Below are 19,834 nucleotides of genomic sequence, written 5' to 3' on the forward strand. Positions count from 1 at the left end.
TAGACCAACTCAATAGTTGGAAAAATTGTTCTTTGTAAGCTTTGGGGCACAAAGACCCTTTTTCAGGCACAGGGGGAGTCTGCTGGGCATTTCCCCGCTGTCTCGGAGGGCTGCGGAGGAAATGTGCTCGCAGGAGGAGGCAAAGGAGCGTCCTCAGCCGCCGAGCCCCACGGACCTCTTCCCAGGTGAAAGGATGGTCCAACCGTCTTGTCTTTTTTCACCTGCCGTTAAGCCGTGTTAGCAGGAGGCAGCTCTAGGGCTATAAAAGGAAACAACAGGTCCGTTGGTCTGCGTGAGATCGGTATCTCAGAAAAGGTTGGGTTTTTTTGTTTTGTTTTTTGTTTTGTCGTTGCTGCTTTACTGCCTGTTGGCGCCTCAGCCTTTCTGGTCACTGCGCGGGGTGGTGTTTCCCTTCCGGCCAAGAGAGCAAAGGGAGTGGGTGCACTCAGAGGCCTCCCACGCAGTTTTTCCGATGCTGCGTGTTCGCTGCCTGCCCTTTGCTGTCGACAATAGAAAGTCAGACTCGAGGTGCTGTGAAAGGAAGGGTTGGAGCAGGGTGCTGCGAGAGCGCTGCTGGCCCTGCGGGTCCTGGCCCCGAGTCAGAGAGTGCTTCCACCAGGCAGGGCTGTGCTTCTGGAGACGCTGGGTTGCCCCGGGGGGGCAGGATGCTCGAGCAGGTCATGCGTGATGCTCGAGGTCATGCCTGCTGCCCATCAGGAAGCTCAGCACCAAACCCCTGGCATGGCTGGGAAGTGGCATAGACTAGTTTTGAAGCCTGGTCTCGACAGGTTTAAGCCCCACAGGGTCCAGAGCCAGTGGAGCAGGACTGTGCAGAGCCCAGCTGTTTCAGGGCATGGGGATTGAAAGCAGATGGTGTGGAGAGCGGGGTCTGGTGGGATGGAGGGGTCAGGGGGCCTGTGCAACCTCCGATGCGCTCGGGGTTGTGTTTCTACCATGCAGTCACAGCTGGAAGCCTCCCCGAGGGACACCAATGCCTTCCCAAGGCTGGGGGCAGAGAGGAGAGCCTTGGGAGCTGCTGCAGCCGTGGTGGGCACGAATCGGGGGGGGGACTGGGGAGGGACCCGATGCATGTATTGTGAGTGGTATTGACCTAAAGGGGCCTTCCTTTGCTCAGCTGGGCTTTCCTCTGCCCCCGGGGCCACGCCGTGCCTTGCTGGAGTCGCTGCATCCGATTTTTAAGGAAGCTCAGAGGCCTCACGCCCATTGAAGCCCTGTGCGTTTGCCCCCGTGCAGAGCTCAGGTTCAGCTCTTGGCTGCGTGACCTTGGGTCTAAACTGGTGGTGCCTCAGTTTCCCCCTCTGTAAAACAGGGTGAATGCCCAGCTGCACCTGGGCAGGGCTGGAAGGGGCACGGCGCAGGCCACGCGTAGCACGTTGCAGCTTTATCCGGGCCAGGGAAATGTCTTCTCGTGGGCCGGCAGATGGCGGCCTTACTCACTCCCCTGCACTGAGCGCTCCCGGGCTCTGGCTGGGAGCCCAGCCCTGCACCCTGGGCACCTCCCTGCAGCCGCAGCCGCAGAGGAGCCGCGTTCCCTTTGCTGGGCTCTGAATGCAGGAGAGAGACGGGGCCCGGCCCTGCTTTAATGCACAGGGGCCGCGTGGGGCTGTGTGCAGGCAGCGTGCTGTTCTTAGCCAGCCCAAGTGGCTTAGGTGCTGTGGTGCAGCTCCCTCCGGCTTCCCCAGGCTGCTCGCTCTGGTCTTCCCTGTGCAATGTGTGCATCAGCTGCTCTGGTCATTCCCTGCACCCAGAGCCTCTGGTTTCCATGCTGATGTTCCAGGAACAGCCCACAAAGCTCCCCCCCGTGCTGTCGCAGCTTTCCCCGTTCCCCACGGGCACTGTCCTGCCTCCGCCTGGGCCGCCAGAGCCCTGGAGCAGGAGCCAGGCTGTCGCTCGCTGGCTCCATGCGTGTGCAGGGTGCAGCTGGCCGTGGGCTCTGTGTGCAGGGGCAGCCTGGCTCCCAGCAGGACGGGCGGCAGTCACCCCGGCCATGCAAGGGAGTCGTCTCGCTGCAGGGCCGGGGCTGTGACTACCGGGGTCTTGGCTAGTGAGGCCACTGCCAGCTACCCCAGCAATGGCCTCTTTCAGGCTCCAGGATGCCCAGGGGCTGTTTTGGGGCCATGCAGTAGGATGGCTGCAGTGAGGACACTTGCTCAGGCCTCTGGGACTGGGGCACGTGGCCGACCTCAGCTGTGAGGCAATGAAGCAGGGGTGTGCAGGGCGAGACCGAGGTGCATCCACCTGTGTCTGCATCACATCTGCTGTGACAAAGGTCCCTGTCCAGCAGCTCCCCCTCTTCAGCCTTTGCCTGCCCATGGCCTTGCTAGGGTGGGTGCATGCACTGCTGACCTCGTCCTGCTCACCCCACAGCCCTTCCCTGAGTCGCTTCCAGGGTGGGCAGTTGCATGGAGCTAGGGGCCCAGTTTGCCGCCAGGTCCCCCAGCACTGCCCTCTCCCCCTGGCTCCGTGCCCTGCGGGGATCTCCCTCCCTCCGAAGCAGACCCCGCTCAGCTTTCCTCACTCCGAGGGGTAGATCCAAGCGAGGGGTAGATCCAAGCGGGGTCAGCCAGCAGGGCAGGGACGATTGTGCAAGAGGTGCCCTTGCCTCTGCTTTGCAGGGGCAGCTTGTGAGAGTGATAAGAAGGACCAGGGAGGTCACGAGGGAGTTCTCCCGCACCCTGTGGCTTGAGGAGCAGATACAGAGCAGGAAAACCTGGGGCCAGGGGGATGCTTGCTCTTGCCTCTGTTTGCCGGGGTCCAGGATGTGCACGACAGGAGCTTAGGTGCCTGCTCAGGGTGGCTCATCCTTGCCCATTGCAGATCTACCCGGTGCTGCTGGTCAGTCGGAAGGAAATGCTCTCTCTTTCCAACTGCCTTTGTGCTTAAGACTTTGAGAGCCACCTACGCGAGCAGATATTTTTAGTGCTGAGCTTAACAGGTGTCAGCGCCGGCTCCGGGCCCAGCGGCAGCGTCAAGATCATGCCTTCCCCAGGTGCTTGCTGGAGTTCAGCTTGTCTTCTAATTAGCTGTGGGGGTATGTGCCCAACCTCAGCAGCTGTGAATCAGAGCCCCCAGGCCGGGGCAGATGGGAGCAGGGTTGTTTCTGCTTTTGGGCCAGGGCTGCCGGAGCGCCGACAGCCCCCGAAGCCCCAACGCTCCCTGTTGCTGCTGGGGTTGGGAAACACCATGCCTCGGGGTGGGCTGATCTCAGTACGGTGAAGCCTAATGCACCTGTAGTGCCCGTGCCTGCTGCTGGGAGCTTGGCTGTGCCCAGGGAGCAAAGTGCCAGCACATCCGCTCTCCATGCTCAGAGCTGGGTCCTGCTCTCCGGTCTGCGCAGATGGGAACAGGCAGCTCCCGGCACGACCGCTCAGCCGGAGGGGAAATCGTCTCTCAGGCTGGGGACTGCAAAGCAGAGAGAGATGCGGGTGCTGAGAACATGGGGCCCAGCTGTGTGCTGCCATACGACCCAGAGACAAGGATGCAGCTCAGCTCGTTCTCCCATCCGGGCAGCTCCCCCTGCTCTCTGGGGCCAGCTGGATGGCTCAAAACTGGACTACAGGACAGTCAGACCACCTCCCCAGGAGGAACCGGGCATCTCACTGCTTGTGCTAGCTGCCGTACCCCTAAACTCTCTGTATCTCAGTCGTCTGGGATGGGGTAGAGAGGGATGATCCTGCTTGCGCAGGGGTTGGACTGGATGTGACCCCCCTGAGGACCCATCCAGCCTGACTTTGCTCATCCCAGGGCAGAGCGGAGGCTACGGAGAGGGGACTGGTGACAGCACTTACAGACAGACTGATGTACTTGAGGCAAAACACTCCCACTCTGCACCGCAGACCCCCGAGCTAGAGCCGTGCCATCCAAGAAAACCAGAGGAAAACACTTCTTTCTTTCTTTTTTTTTTTTTCTTTAGAAAATCTGGAATAAGTTAAAGTAGCCAACCATTTATATTAAAATAAATTAACTCCGCTCTAAGGTCCGGCTGCACGTGCTGTCAGCCGGGACTCGAATTCCGTTCAAAAATAGGCCCTAGCTCTGAAGTGCACAAGTTCCAAAAATAAGCTATGCTGTGGGTTGGGGGAATACTCTCTGCAAATGTCCAGCGGGAGGTTAAGGTGCAAGCTGCCTCAACCCTGTTGCCGCCCCCGGGCTGCTGCCTGGGAGTGGAGGACCAGGGTGCTAAGTGCTAAGGGTGTCTTCATCGTCGCTCCAGTCGGGGGGTGCGTCGGTCCCAAAGTAGCGATCTCCGAAATTCCCTAGAGTTGGCGGGTGAGAGAAGGACATGCATTGGGGTATAGACTGCACTCTGCGGCTGGGGTGAGCTGCATCCCCCTCTCAGCCCACGAAGCAGCAAGTACATGAAGGTGCACCCGTAGGCGGGGGCTCTGGGCTCTGCAACAAAGGCAGAGGAGAAATGCATCTGTCCTGCCTCCCATCAGACTCCCCCAGCTTCCCCGGGGGACAGCTCTGCTGCTCCTCTTCCCAACCAGCAACTCACCGATGCCTGGGATGATGCGGAAAAGGTCGTTCACCTTCTTGTCCACGGCCGTGGTGATGATCTTCACCTGGGGGAAGGCGTAGGCCACTGAGTGGACGCCCATCTCGGCCATCAGCAGGGACAGGAGGAAGATCTTATCCTCTGGGACGTCATGATCCTGGGGGAGAGACGTGGGGAGAGGGTGGGCAGGGGTGAGCACCGTGCCATGGCTCCGGGGTTGAACACAGCAGGGGCGGGGGAAGGTTCTCCCATGCGCAGGGGACGCCCATCTCCGCCCCCATGCCCCTTGCCACGCCACAGGGCTGCTCCCAGGCCTGCTCCCATGCCTGGCCTTACCAGCAGGACCCTCACTGCCATCATGGCAGCTGCCCCGGTGGAGACTGTGCAGTCCATGAGGATCACGTGGTCTTCGCTGATGTCCTTCGGCAGCCGCAGGTAGTGGAGCTGCGGAGGAAATGAGATTGGGAACCTGGGAACGGCTCTGGCCGCCCCCCAAAAACGCCCTGGAGAACTCCATGGGGAGAATAGGCAGACCCCAGCCATTCCCCTGGCTGGCAGGCACAGGTTGCCAGCCTGGTACAGGCCCTCCGCTCATTACTGATCCAGTGCTAATGAGCAAGAGGGAGGAGAGGAGGAGCCGGCTGGGAGAAGAATAAACTGGGGAGTGGGGTTTAATTGCAACTGAAGCCCAGAGAAATCGTGACGGCACGTGGTCTTGCCCTTCTCCGGCTCGTGCTGCCCCACACCACTGGGGTAGAAGCACATGTGACTGACTGGATGCTGCGTGTGCAAATGTGCATGCGTGTTTGCAGACACAGCCTGTCACAGGCAGCTCCCAGGCCTCTGTGACTGCTCAGGTAGGATGTCTGGGGCAACCAGCTGCCAACTTCCACCCCCATGGAGGGATGTCCCATGTGCAGCCATCAGATGAGGCATCAAGGATCCCTGTGCCCACGTCCCGATACCCGCTCCCTTCCCCAGGAGTGAGGCCCCCACCTCCGGCTCTCCGGTGTAGCAGTTGGTCTGGATGAGGATGGTCCCGATGCGGACGTCTTTGCACACGGCGCGCAGGGCCGGCTCCATCGTCTCCCCCGCTCTCAGGATCGACACGCCCGTGATCTGCAGCACAGAGTGGGCATGATGGGGGCATGCCCGTCTCCCCCTTGACCACAATGATCTCAAAGTGCTTCCCAAGGGTGGCGTGAGCTCCCCTTTTCCCATGGCCATCCCTTGGGGCTCATGCCCACCTTGGGGCAGCAGTGGAGCCATGCCATGGGTGCCCAGAACAAATCACCCCCATGCTGTAAAGGCACCTCATCTCCTCCAGCACGATGGGGTTTAGCTGCCTCTGGGGAAGATGCCTTCCCTGACACAATGTAGGAGGTGAAAGCCTTCATCCCCCACTCAGCATCCACACCCGCGGGCAGCACCCATGCATGTCTCATCGGTGCTGCAAGCGGGGCTGACCTGGCTCTTGTTAACAGCTGCTAATTAAGCTGCACCATCCCACGCCTGTGATGAGCAAGCACCGAGCCAGCCCTTGCCAGGGACATCAGTGGGTTTTGCTCCCTCCTGCTCACCTGCTTCCCGCTGAAGGTCCGTCCTTCGTAGTCCTGTCCCTGCGGGGTCTGGACGGTGCAGCTCTGCAGAGATCACAGCAAAAGCTTGAGCACAGGCTTCAGTGAGACACGGGGCGAGCAGGACCATAGACACCAGCAGTGGCCTGGCACAGCAGACTCATGGAAAGCCTTTACCAGCCTGGTGAAGCCTTCACGCAGTCTCAGCGGCTGGGGATGGGTGTCCCAGGGGGCCAGACCTCACAGCCTTGTGCTCCCCAGGAGGCCTGTTTCTGCCTCTGATGGAGGGGGAGCGGCATGGGGCCAGGGTGCACGTTATGAAAAGGGTCCCTCCGGTGCACACCGCTACCCAGGAGGAGGACGGCATGAATGTACCTTCATCATGGGGCTCGAGGCAGCAGCAGGAGCTGCTCAGGTCCTCCGGGGAGGTGCTCGGGTCCTCCGGGGAGGAGTGAGGCATGAGATGCTTGGTTGGGCTGGAAGAGACGCGACCTCCCGAGGGCCCTGCTGGCCTGTCTGGTCTATGGCTGGACCCCGCGTGGACCAGAGCAGGTTGCAGCCGACCTCCAGGCCAGACCTCAACCCGCTGCGGCACCCACCTGGAAAGGCAGGAAGGACAGGGCGTGCTCGATCAGCAGCCTCATCAGCCGCTTGGAGTAGAAGATGAACTCGTCTCGGCTGGTCTCCTTGTTCCTAAGGTGGGGGGAAAACGTGTCACCCGACGGCGTTCACTGCGAGAGGCCGAAGGCTGCTTGGGGAGATGGAGCCGGGTGGGGAAGGAGGGAGAATTCACTGCCTTGCAATGTGGTTTGGAGCAAGTTCCCTCTCCCGTCCTGGCCTCCATCCACCCTAGCAGGTCTCAGGACCGGCCAGCTCTTGTTTGCAGAGGCCAGACCCCACACAGCCCCCGCTCGGTATTGGGGGTGGGCTCTATCCCGTCCCCAGGAGATTCAAGGACACTGGGCAGGATTGCCGAACCCCAGTTCCCACTGGGTTCTCCAGCATGCAGATGTCAGCAGCTGGCCCGAGGATGGACGGCAGCTCCCGAGGTCTCCCCGCCCTCCCCGCGAGGCCGAGGCTCACCTGATGATGGTGTGCATGCCCCTCACTTGCGGGGTGCTCTTCAGCACACTGAGGGTCCGCGGGAGCGGGTGGCACTGGTGGGCCGAAGCCAGCGCTGCCCTGGAAGCCAACACAAGGTGGGAGCCAGGTGAGCGCTCGGAGACCCCGCACGACACGGGCGGCAGCACGCCATCGCACACAACGGGACTGAGCTTCCACGCACTTCCCAATCATCCAGCCAAACCAGCCTGAGCTCTGCGGGTGCGGGGGGAGCAACGTGCCACGAAGCCACGACACCTGCGAGAAGCCACGCTCCGATCGGCCCCTGATCCCGCAACCCCTGGGGGGATACCAGCCACTGGACAGGCTCAGCGAGGCATGCGAGGGCATCGAAAGCTTCTCCACCCTCCTTCCTCGGATGCACGGGGGAGAGGGGAACGTGCACAAGAACCAGGCGGCAGCAGGAGGGAGGTGCCTCCCGTCCGACTGCCCGCGTGCCTCTCTGCCGGGAGTCGCTGGACGGCCCCGCAGCAGAAGCAGGGGTCACTGGGGCAGTATCGGCGCTCCTGCCAATGCACTGGGTGGCAGGTCAGGGAAACAGCAGCCTCCACCTCCCGTCGCGGGGGCTGCAAAGAGGATGGAGCTGGGCTGTTCTCAGTGGGGGCAGATACAGGACAAGGAGCAATGGGCTCCAGTTGCAGCAAGGGAAGTTTAGGTAGGAGATTAGGAAAAACTCTCTCACTAGTAAAGTACTGAAACAGGTTCCCCAGAGAGGTGGTGGACTCTCCATCCCTGGAGGTTTTTAGGAGCTGGGCAGACCAAGCCTTGGCTGGGATGATGGAGTGGGGGCTGGTCCTGCTTGGAGCAGGTCGGACTAGATGTGACCTCCTGAGCTCCCTTCCAGCCCTCCTTGTGTCTATGATCCTATGAAAGCTCCCTGGACAGAGCTGGCCGTCCTAGGGATGTTTTGGAGCCGATGCCCTTGAAGTACACGGCGTCAGTCCGAGGGGAAGGGCCTCCCTACGGGCGCTGCAGCCGGACAGGGCTGGCTCGGGATGACTCATCTCTGGATGACGAGGCATCATCCACCCCTGCCAGGGCCTGGCCTATTCCTGGAGCAAGGAAGCGCAGCTCGGCCGAGAGCTGGAAGCGGGTTCCCGTTAGCCCAGCTCCCTTGATCTGACAGGAGCCATCATGAGCAGAGAGAGGCTCGGCGGGGCTGGACTCGCAGTCGTTCTGGCAAGGGAACGGGGCCGGGGCCGGGGCCGGGGCCAGGAAGTCCTGTGCTGGGTCCTTCCTACACCCACACAGAGATCACGCTGGCTTTTACACATACGTATAAACCCACACAGATCACAACTATATTGAGAAAGACAAAAAAGCATCAGTGCCCCAGAGAAGATGATTTAGCAAAGAGAAAACACGTGCGTGCAAGCAAACCAACAGGCCGAGGATGCACGGGCAAGACCCGAGGACCCATGTTCTTCCACCCGTCCTCTAGCCTTGGCCACGCAGATGCCACGCATGGGAGCAAAGGAGGCTTGCCGGGCATTTGTGGGCTTCTCGATTCTTTCCATAGCTCCAGTGCTAACAGCCGTGGGGCTCGTCTCTGTGGGGGTGGGCAGGACAGGGAAGACGTCACTAATGAGCAATGAACCGCACGGCTAACGGCGAGGTGGCCCTGCAAGCCGGACTCCCATTCAGAGACAACACGGGCATTGCTCCCAACTCTAAACCCGTCTCCAGGCACGTGGCCCCAGAGCCTTTCTCCATCTGCTGAGACAAGCCCGGAAAGATGTCCCTCCTGTGCAGCAGCACATGCACCCTGTGGTCCTGCCACCCCCCTGCTCCATGCGAGGACACTGGTGGGACGTCCGTGCCCCACAAGCCAGCGGCAGACGTGGCTGCGGGCAGCAGCTGCCTGTGCGAAGGGGCAGCGGGGTGCACGCAGCCCCCTACAAATCACTGGAGCTATGAAAAGAGAGGAGCTCCCCAAAGCCTCAGGGACGGGGTGAGTGAAGCAGCTGCACTCGGGTAGTGAGGGAGCACACTGGTTAGTCCGCCCCGTGCCTCCCTCCTCCAGGCTGACCGGCCCCGCTGCTCCGCCCTGCCTCGTGCCATTGCTCCAAGCAGTGGCTTGATTCTGCACCCGATCTCCGTGGGGCACAGCTACAGGGCCAGGCCCACAACTGGGGGTCGACCTGACGCAGGCCAGCCCATGGGGAGGAGAAGCAGGGACGCTGGTGCCCAAATATCACAGCCCTGATGTAAAAGGATGCTCCACGCACCGACGGACAAGATAGGCTTCTCTCGAGCAGAGCCGAGAGGCGACAGGGTGGGATGGGCCGCGAAGCACCCGGGTACAAGGATGAATTGGGGCAGACAGACCCTCAGTGACTGGTGGCTGAGCCCGCACAAGTCCTCCTGGCAGTGCCCTTTTCTCCTCTCTCCTCATCCCTTGACCCCCTGAGCTGTGACAGGAGCCAGCGAAACCCTGGGAGGTGCCCATTAGGGCTGCTGCCCTGCCAGGCTAGGCTGGCATCGCCAGGCCTGCCAGCTTCGCTGCTGTGGGGCTATCAGGAGTGTGTCCCCTTGGGCCGGGGCGCGGACGCGGCGATGGCATGTGAGCACACGTCTGCAGTCAACGGGTGGGGGAACCAGAAGTGCTCGCAGCCCCCGTTTGCCTCCATCCCTGCTAAGCAGCCAGGTCATGTCATCCCCTATGACGGCCTGGTTCTTCGCCTTACAGACGCCCTTGGCTGGTGCAAAGCGCTATGGCAAGGGCTTTCCTTCTGGCCCATCCGAACCCGGGTGTCCGCTCTCCCTCTGCCCCCGGCCCAGCATGCAGCCAAGGCCACGCTGCCCTTGCCCCCGGACACACAGTTAGTATCGAAACCCAGGCCGTGCAATTCGGGTCTCCTCACATATCCCAGCGCAGCTTCCTCTGGTCAGGGGTGTTCGGGGTGGGGGAGACAAGGCAGGAGACACAAGCGCGTAAAGGTGGAGGGGCCGGAGGGGCCGGGAAGAAAAGGAAAAAAGGCAGTTTCATTAGTCGGAGGCTGGGAGGGAAGAAAGCCGCGGCGAGGATTCATCCTACGTGGGCAGAGCAGTGGAGACGTCGGAGCACGAGCAGCTGGGAACGGCCACTTCTGCTGGCCCTTGCCCACTTCGTAGGCCCCCAAGATGGGCTGCTCCCCCTCGGTTCTCAAGGAAACCTGGGATGGGGCTGAGTTCAGTGGGGAAGAAATGATAGCCCGCTTCCCGCATGTGTGCGTGCAATGAAGGTGCAACCTTGGCCATGGCCCTGCAGAGCTCATAGTGCCTGGCCCGTGGCCCGTGGAGCAGAGGGTAGAGCTGGAGCCTACACTGCCACCCATTGCAATGGTTGGTGGTGGCTGCTGTGGGCAGCGAGTCCATCCCCTCGGGTGGGAGACACATCACGGCTGTCACGGGGCGATTGGGGAAGGACCCAGGCAAGCATCTGCCAAGTTGGCGCCTGGTACCCACACTCAGAGGTGCAATCTGAGAGGTGCCAAGGCTGCAGTGGGAGAGGAGCCTAGGCTCAGGTCCCAGCTCCGGTCAAGGTGCCCGCGTCCCACAGAGCTGACCCGAGCCCGGCAGGAACGCCGCGTGGCCCTGGGGAGAGGCCGCGGCCTGACCCGCTGCAGAGAGCTTGCGCCGGAAGAGGCGGCGTGTTGCAGAGAGCCCATCTGCATCTCGCACCATCAGCCTGACAAGGACCCGGGGTATCGCTCAGCCCCTGTGGTCAAGTGCCTGCACCAGACCAGGCTCGGAGGGGCCCGCAAGCACCTCTCCCTGCATTATCAAGCCCTTGAGGCAGAAGGCAGGTGAGCTGGGTTTCCTGCCTCTCCCCCATGGCTTTGCTGTGGCTGGCCAGCAATGGAAAATTCAGACAGGCAGCCCCAAGCACGTCAAGGAAACGTCTCATGTTGGAAACTTCTCCCCCAACACCACCCAGAACAAAAGCTTCAAAGGAGAAAGAAAAGAAAGAAAGAAAGAGAGAGCGAGAAAGAAGGGGGGTGTCCGTCTGGCAGAAAGGCACCGAATATCGGCAGCTCTTTCTCGCGCATGCAATCAAACAGGAAGCAGACAAGAGACTCCCAGCTACAAAGCCGCTGATGCAGCCAAGGCATTTCAAACGCACCCAGCAGCTGGCTCTCGCCCTGACATTTCCAAGCGGGGCTATTAGAGCCGCGCCGCGGCCTGATATTTAAGGCACGGTTGGCAAAGGGCATGTTCAGGGGCTGCAGATCAGGGGTGGGATGTGGGGGCTTAGGTTCATAGGGCGAGAGACGGCTTCTCCAGCCACGTGGAGGCTGGGGGGAATGTGAAGGCACTGCTGGGTGCAGAGCATGCCCTGCCGTCTAAGTACCTGCCTGGCTTTAATGGGGACGGCCCAGGTGATGGCACGGGGCTGGCCCCATGCAGCTGCGGACGAGCAAAAAGTGAAGCAACCTGGGTCCGGAGATGACCATTTCCTTCCAATGTGCAATGATTTAGTGGCATCCTATTAACACCCAGCTCGCCCCAGAAACCTGCCTCCCCTCGCACGCTCTGCTGCCAGCAGCTCTCTCTCTCCTGACTCTCTCTAGTCCCTTTGCCAAGTGCTAGAGCAATATTCAAGCCAAAAAGCGAGGATCCGGGTTCCTATCCAGTTGCCTGCCCTCTAGCTGGAAGGTGAATTAGCCTGTACCGAGGTCCGAGAGCTGCGTCTCTCTCTCCCAGCTGCGGATTACGTACAGCCTCCTCACCTGAGCCTCTGAATGGCCCTGGCATTTGAGCAACAGACTTTTAAGCCATTACAAAAGGAATTAGTGCAGGCAAAAAGCCCAGGTTTCCAGGCCTGTCTCACCCTTTACGCCCCGTCCCACTATTTAATGGGTACCTGCCCTCAGAGGGCAGCACCCTTATCTTCAGTTCAGATACCTAACTGCAAGCACACCCCAGTTCTTGGCCTTCAGGTTTTCAGACTTTGACCAGAAAGCATCAGTTAAAACCGGAAGCCTCGATTGCAGCGTATGATAAGGACTCACAGGTTGCTCAAATGCTGAGGTTATTGTGCAGATAGATATGTGCTTAAGGCGTGACCGCATCAAATTTTGCTCTTTTCTAAAGAAAATTAGCACTGGGTCACCGCTATGCCATTCAACTGTTGATTTTCAAGGAACGGGAAAGACATTTATAGTGAAGTCTACTGGGGGCTGCTTCGGATTGAAGGACATCAGCAGCTTGAAAAGCCCCAGGCTATGCCAAATTTTCAACCTCAGATTTTTGAGCAGACATGCCTGTCCTTTTTAATCGTGTTCAAACCTGACTCTTCCTCCAAGTGCAAAATGCACCATGTTACCCAGCCGCACAACATTTCACATGCTAAGACGGTGGGAACCGAAGAGATCCAGCTCGCTGCCTGAACTTAACTGTCTTCAGGAAAAAAGAAAAGAAAAGAAAATCATGGCAGCTTTCCTAAGTACCTTAAGCTTTTGTCTGTTTGTTTTTTTAAAGCTTTTTCTTTTTTATGCCAAATGCAAATTTTAGGAGCCTTAAGTGTCTCATTAGACACAGACAACATCTAAAATGGGAATGCATTTGCAGCTACAAAACCCTTTGGTTCCTAGAAAAAAAGATTTGATATCTTAGCTGGCTGGAAGCAAGATGCCGAGAGCATAGCTCAAGGCTTACTGTTATAAACACCTGTGGCTATTTAGTAACTGTAAACCCCTTTGGAGCAAGGCTTTCCCAGAGTAATTGCTGCATCACCTGCCTTCCCATGCAGACCGCTGGAGGAAAGCATGGATTTCCCTATGTAGAAACACGTATGCTCCAAATGTGGTGATGTTATACCTGTGGCTAAGTGGGGTGCCCTATGCTGGGTGTCCTCCAGGAACTAGGTTTAAAGCATGGTGATGGGTCAGCTTAAATGCTTTGTGGCCTGGGTTTACAAGTGCCTGCTTAGATGAAGGTGGCCTTAAGATACCTTTCACCACAGCGACGAAGAAATACAATTAAATTCAGGTGGAAACCCACCCCCTACTCCCAAGCTTCACACACTTTGCAAATCCCTGCCTTGCAACTCTGCTCCCACTCTAAGGGTCTGTGGCCACATCACGTGACCCCTGGCACTGTAACCTGGACATGCCCACGGTTAAAATGCCCCCCTCCTGGCTGGAACTGGGGGTAAAGAGCAAGATTTACCAGCCAAGTGGGAAGCTACTGGATTCGAACTGCGGGTCACGGACAGCGCGGGTCAAGCAGCGTGTGGCATTGGAAATGCCTTGGGTTGCAGAGACAGGACGGTGTTAGAAGAACTCTTACCTGACACTGAGTTCACGCTGCAGCAGCAACACGCAAGACAACGCAACCGGTATTAAGCATTGCCAACACCAGGGACATTTAAAGACAAAAAAGGGACAAAGGAATAATATCCTGCATTCACGTTCGTTTTTTTCCCCTCCCACCAAATTAAAAAAAAAAAAAATAGCCTCCGGGCCCAGCCCTTCTGGATTTCCTCAGGGAAGCACCTGCACTTCTCCCTGGCTGTGATGTGTAGCTGAGAGCTTTGATTTTTCGAGCGCCGATGCCGGAAGAAGCAGAAGCCCTTCCACCTGCATGGACACGGACCAGAGGCTGCCGAGATGTGGCCTGGCTTGCTTTACATACAAATTAGTCTTCTGATATTACAGCAGGGTCTCATGCTTCCATGGGAAGTTGCCCCCTGCCCATATCTCAGCCTGATAAATGGCTGTTTGCAGGAAGGCAGAAGGCCGCGCCTCTGAACTCGAGGGCGAGGGGGAAGTTTTGGAGGTGTGTGATTTGAATACGTGCTAATAACAGAGCAGTCTCTGTTATCATGTGGTCTAGTGCATGCAGCTAAAGGCACGGGATTTATGGGTGGCAAGATGGCCATTGTGCACATCCAAAGGCCAAGAGGAGTGACCAGCTCCATTTCCAAGTGCATTTGCCTTTCATACACGTGACAGACATGTTGAATGGCACATGGCTTCCAACACTGAAATCCAAAGGCACGAGGGCCCCTGCCTGCAGGTTAGTAGCTGGCGAGCTTTTAGGTTTTGCAGGTTAACTCATGCATTGGGAAGCCCGGCACAGCAGTGGCGAGATCAGCGAGAGAAGCCGAGAACCACAGCAGGCAGGGCACATCCACCGTTCCCCTGGGCTGAACTCACTGCCCAGAGCCAGGACAGCCCAGTGGGGAGGCTACAGACTCACTAAAGCTATAGAGGGCTGAGCAGGCCTGTGCTGAGCCACGGTGCCTCCTCAGGCATGATGCCCTGGAGCAGTCCTGCCCTCTGAGCTGCATTTAGCTCCTTAGGGGCTGGCAAATGGACTAGGATGTTGGTGGTATTGATGGATGTGGGGGCAGGGGCTGGCTGCTGGGGTGTAGCTCACCCCCACCCTACCCTGCTGCAGTCTCTGAGGCCAGAGGAAAGGCTGCTGCCCTTGGAACAGGGCTTGCTGCATGCCAGAGGCAGAGGCAGATGCAGGGCTGGGTGGGCAGCAAGGGCCTGTGGGTATGTGCCCTGCATTGCCCAAGGGACAATGGTCAGGGCATGGATATGGGGGAGAAAGACTACGACAAGAGCAGGTTAGGAGTCAGGAACCCTGCATCCTTCTCCTCACTGCTCGCACACGTGGAGCAGCGCAGCAGAGAGCACATCCCTGCCTGCCTGTGCCCTGCCCAGTGCCGCCGGGAGCTCAGCACTCGTGCTGCTGGCTCCTGGCACCAGAGCCCAGCCGGCGCCTCCCGACGCAGCCCTCACCTCCTCCAGCTGGCTGTGGACGTGCTGCACGATCAGGTCGATGGCCACCGTGTTCCCACTACCTGCAGTGCATCGAGAATGAGAGACCCGGGATGAAGCCAAGGTATGGGGCTGGCCAAGGTCTCAGAGTCCCTTCTCCGCCACGTCCCCCACGGCTGACACTCAGGGAGACGAGGGTGCCAGGACCCAGCAGGAGACACTGAATGGCAGGTCACAAAGCAAAGGTAGCACCAGGGCAGCCCATCCACCCAGCCCCTGCCCTGTTACCTGCCTGCAGACAGACCTGGGGCACAGGACTCTCAGCTCCCAGGAATGCAACCCCGGTGCCAGCTGGGGCAGAGGTGGTAGTGGGGGAAAGGGCTGGGGCTGAGATCACACCCCAAGAGCACAGCGATGGTGGGCGGGTACCTCTGGGCACGACGATGTCAGCCAGCCGCAGGGTGGGCTGGATGTACTGGTCGAAGGCTGGCTTGACGAACTTGTTGTACTGCTTGATGACGCCCTCAATGTCCCGGCCGCGCTCGCTGATGTCCCTGCGCAGGCGCCGTACCAGGCGGATGTCCGAGTCCGTGTCGACGAAGATCTTCAGGTCCAGGAGCTGGAATGAGAGGGGCCCAGCACCCTGAGCACTGAGTGTTTCCTCACCCCATGGGGTGCTATGGAGGACCTGCTTCCAAAGCAGCAGCCGCTCAATGGAGCGGAGGCTGCTCTCGTTATGAACAGGACGCGGTTGGAGCGACTGGGTGAGTTCAGGCACCGCGGCTCCCCAGGGTCAGGCAAACCAGGACAGGACAACTCCTGGCAAAGCCCAGCACGAGCCGGTGGAGTTCACTGGCCCTGGAGCTGATGGCAGGCTGCATGCACTAAGCCTCCAGCTTGCTTGGCGAGTCACTCCCTGCATCTCAGCAGAAGGAATTCACCTGGTTATCTGATGACTACAGAGATCCGGTCCTCTCCCAAACTCCCTTCTACCAGCAGATCCCACTAGTTGGTCTTTCCTAGGCTAAAATTTCAGAGGTGAGGGCGGACGAGAGTGGCTGGCGACCAGGACACAGACACGTTCACTTGCACTAGAATCAAACTGGCAAGAGCTGGCGCATTAATGTGGAAACTGGCCAAACCCAGCAAGTTGCCCTCAGCGGTTTTAATCCTCTGAGGAGGACAAGCCAACCAGATCTCCTCCCTCCGCTCCTCTGAGATGTGCCCGGCTGACCACTGGAGGTCATCCTTGCTCCACACGAGCAGGACACGAGCGCATGCTTGGCAAGACCGGGAAAGTTTGGGATTAAGTGTGGCTGAGGCCTTTGGGGCTGCGTGCGGCTCTTGCTCTCACTTTACACTGTTCATTTATGGTGTCCAGGCTCAAAAAATACAGGGACGTGTGGCATTGGTAAGAGGCAGAAGAGCCTGCAGGGGCTGGACATGCTCGTCCTCACCAAAACGTCCACAGCGCAGCACCTCGTGCGTGCTAATGTGTGGCATTTATGGGCCGCTGCATCATGCCCCTCAAACTCATTTCCACTCAGGACCAGCTCCCCAAGTCTCTGCAGAAGGGCTGGTGCTTCCACCCCAGGTTTTTCCAATGCCCTTCAAGTTGGTTTTGGCAGACTAAGTTTATTTAAGCCAGACAGCAAAATACTGCTAGCATCAAGAATAGACTCACTGCAAGAAACCCTATCTGATGCCTCAGAGGACATCAGGGCCAAGATCTGACCCTCCCTTCCTTCCTCTGGGCCGTGCGCACGGGGAGGTGCTTAAGATGAGCTTGCCTATGCTCCCCCACAGAGAAGGACATGGGTCCCAGCAGCGGGACGCCGGAGGTCCTGCATCTGATCCATCCCTCACCTTCAGCAGCTCCTTGTCCGCGAATGCCATGATGCCTTCAAAGATAATCACGTTGGCACCATAGAGGGTTTTCTGGGGTGGAAAAGAGGGAAACTGGTTAGAGAAAAGTGTGTGGGAAAGAGAAAAAAATACTGCATGTGAGAAAGAGCTGATAAAGGCAGAGGAAGAAGTGGCATCGTCCACGGTGCCAGGGAACAGTGAGTGGACACAAGGGAGGCTGCTGACGGTCTCTTGTGCCCCCTATGCCGTCGGTCTTGGCTCCTGTGAGCTCTACCCCTGGGTCCAGCCCTTAAAAGATACATCCCCTAGGCTGAGGACTCCTCAGACACACGGGGCTGCCCGGGGCACAGGAACATTTTTAGAGATGGGGTTGCATGTGGGGGTCAGTGCTGGAGCTTGCACTGTGCATGCCTGCCCCTGGGAATCCCTCTCCACCAGCTCCAAAACCCCTGGCTTTATCGCTGCAGCTGCTGGAGAACTTCCCTTGCGGGGCACTTTCCTTATGAGAGCTTGTGCTACATACACATTCACTTTGGTTGGTCTACAAGGTGCAAATTTACCCTGCCTTCTGCTTGAATGTGGTGAAGGACATCCCTTTTCCCGTGTCAGACACGAGATGGTGCCGTCCCCCACTTCCCCGGTACACACCGAGAAGCACTCAGAGCTTCTCCATGCACGGTGGCATTCCCCTTGCAGCAGTGCTTCCCGGCACCTCTCGGGTTTCCATCGACAGCATTTGAGAGGACGGGGCTTTGATTTTAAAGACACAAGCTGGATGCCATCTCCCAGCCGTGTGCCCCCACAGCCCCGTGGCCCCTCCTCACCCATTCCTTCTTCCGGCTGTGGGTGGTGAAGTCGTAGATGGGGATCTTCACACTCTTGCCCTGCTTGAGCTTCTTTAGGGTGGCAATGATCAAGTCAAAGTCAAAGGCATCGGGGTGGTCGAAGTTGAAGTCGTTGTGGGCCGCCTGCTCCTGCTGCTGCTTGGTGAGCACCTGCCGGAGACAACAGACCCCGCCGAGGTCACGGCCATGCCGAGAGAGCAGCTGGGGGCAGGGGGGAGGATATTGCCAAGCCCTGCCTGTGTGAACACCTGCACCCAAGACCGGCGCTGGCCAGACCACCAAGCCACAGATCCACGGGGCCACCTCCTCTGCTCTCAGTTCATGGGACACCTTGCACGGTGCTGGCTCAGGCACCCACAGCACGGGCTGCAGCCACCTGATGACATACCTGGGGGCCCAGGAGGTGCTGAAATCGGTGCCCCTGCAACTCAGATCTGAGCTATGCAGTTTCAAGCCAGCTTGTGTGCATCTGTACAAGTTGCAGCTACACCCTCGATTGCAGTGTAGACCGTCCTAGCGCAGGTCCCGTACCCGTGTGCCCTCTGGTCCTCTACCCAGGGCATCAGCCTTTCCTACGGCGGTGAATGGGGACAGGGCTCTGCCCGGGGTGCAGAGCAGCTAGCAGCCTCACCTTGTAAAAGGAGTCCATGGAGAGCAGCACCACCCACGGGACGTCCAGGGCTTCGATGATCATCCTGGCCACCGTGGTCTTTCCGGAGGCGCTGCCCCCGCCCAGACCTGGCAGAGGGGGAGAGACAAGGCAAGGTAAAACCAAGACCTGCACCCTGCCCTGCCTGTTCCAGCTACTGCCAGCAGATCTGGCTGCCCTTGGCTAGGAGGAAACCTGGGAAAATCTATTGGATGTAGCTGGCAGATGCTAGTGGCGCGAATGAGAGACACGGCACTGACCGAGTGGGAACGGCGAGGCCTATCCTGCCCGTCCTCCCTTTGGAGGGCAGCTGACGTTTGAACCAGTCTGCGCAGCTTTGGAAATGCAGGACAAGCCCTTTCAAGCACCTGTGTGCCAACAGGAGACCATTGCTATCTCCAGATGGGATTGAGAGACAGCCCCAATCCCGGCTCTATTTGGAGGGTGAGCCCGCTGGAGCAGGGAGAGTCCCTCGCTAGGTGTGCGTACACCCCTGACTTGGCCTGAGTCTGCAGGTGCTCTTATAGGGCAAATCAGATAACAGCGGACGGGCTCGATGCATCAAGCCCACCCCATTCTACCTACATCTTGGGGTCACCACGGCCCTGCCAACCTGTGGAGCTGCAGACCTGCCCCCCATCCCATGTGGCTCTGCATCAGAGGAAGAGGACCCGAAGGAGCACCCGTTCCACCCTGCGGGCTGGCCAAGGGAAACTGGGGAACACACGTGGGTGCAGGCTGAGGTCCCTGGCGGGGCAGTGCAGCGCGCTGGGAAAAGAGCCAGCTCCAACAGATGCAAGCTTGCAAAGGGCTGTCTGCCAAGGTACGTTGCAGTCCCTGTCCCAGCCACGAGCTGGGTGGTCCACCACGCAGCCCCCAGCTGCAGAGGTGCCCCAGACACATGCTTACCTATGACAAAGGCCTCTTTGGACTGTGCCCCATGCTCGTTGTACCACGGCGGCCGTCCGGCCGTGTAGATGGTCCTTTTGCTGGTTCGTAGCAGCGGGGGCTCGGACTTGCACTGGCTGGTGGTCCGTTTCCGGGGCGGCCGCGTGGGCGCTACCGGGGGGTAGAGTCTGTCCAGGGATTCTGCGCTGCTGTGGCTAGGAGGGGAGAGATGGAGACACCTGGTCACCTGGAACAGAGGCGTCCCGGGCACCCCATACCTGACAGCCTGGCCCCGAGAGCTGTCGGGTGCAGCCGGAATTGGAAACGGGCCCTCAGGTTAATGACAGACTGAACGCCGCTGAGCTGGGAACAAGGAGCACCCCCTGCCCAACCTCGGCACGGTGCCGGGGGCCGTCTGCAATGGGTCCTGGACATATCAGTGGAAGCCCACTTGCACACCCCAGCACGGGGGTCCCTGGGGAGGCAGGACGGGGAGCCTCCATGCCAGTCCCAGGACACAGAGCAATGGGCTGTTTTCTGAAAACCAGGCAGCCAGTGCCTTTCCAGCTGCTCTGGTACCTGGAGGACTGCCCAGGCCTGGAGCAGCCATCACCGTGCCACTAAGTGCCCACGTGACCCGATGCTGCAGCCCA

The 19,834-nt window shown here is 59.2% G+C and overlaps 1 protein-coding gene across 3 annotated transcripts in view; it reads right to left on the reverse strand.

Annotated features, from left to right (window-relative positions):
• Positions 1–3,899: 3,899 nt before the first annotated feature.
• Positions 3,900–19,834, reverse strand: part of UCKL1 (uridine-cytidine kinase 1 like 1) — a 28,068-nt gene continuing 12,133 nt past the window's right edge. Inside the window, exons 2-15 of one of the 3 annotated variants that reach the window (XM_006273060.4) lie at positions 19,203–19,396; positions 18,276–18,382; positions 17,624–17,794; positions 16,800–16,871; positions 15,363–15,552; positions 14,955–15,016; positions 13,492–13,508; positions 7,180–7,278; positions 6,696–6,789; positions 6,100–6,162; positions 5,516–5,638; positions 4,856–4,963; positions 4,520–4,676; positions 3,900–4,277 (exon numbers count right to left, since the gene is read on the reverse strand). In XM_006273060.4, the coding sequence (XP_006273122.1) occupies positions 4,201–4,277; positions 4,520–4,676; positions 4,856–4,963; positions 5,516–5,638; positions 6,100–6,162; positions 6,696–6,789; positions 7,180–7,278; positions 13,492–13,508; positions 14,955–15,016; positions 15,363–15,552; positions 16,800–16,871; positions 17,624–17,794; positions 18,276–18,382; positions 19,203–19,396 (1,534 nt within the window). In that variant the 3' untranslated portion in view covers positions 3,900–4,200. Of the gene's footprint in view, positions 4,278–4,519; positions 4,677–4,855; positions 4,964–5,515; positions 5,639–6,099; positions 6,163–6,695; positions 6,790–7,179; positions 7,279–13,491; positions 13,509–14,954; positions 15,017–15,362; positions 15,553–16,799; positions 16,872–17,623; positions 17,795–18,275; positions 18,383–19,202; positions 19,397–19,834 lie in introns of those variants that run through there. The other 2 variants (XM_059713188.1, XM_059713189.1) reach the window with 2 other exon arrangements.

This window comes from Alligator mississippiensis, chromosome 9 (assembly GCF_030867095.1).
Source record: "Alligator mississippiensis isolate rAllMis1 chromosome 9, rAllMis1, whole genome shotgun sequence".
NCBI classification, from domain to species: domain Eukaryota; kingdom Metazoa; phylum Chordata; order Crocodylia; family Alligatoridae; genus Alligator; species Alligator mississippiensis.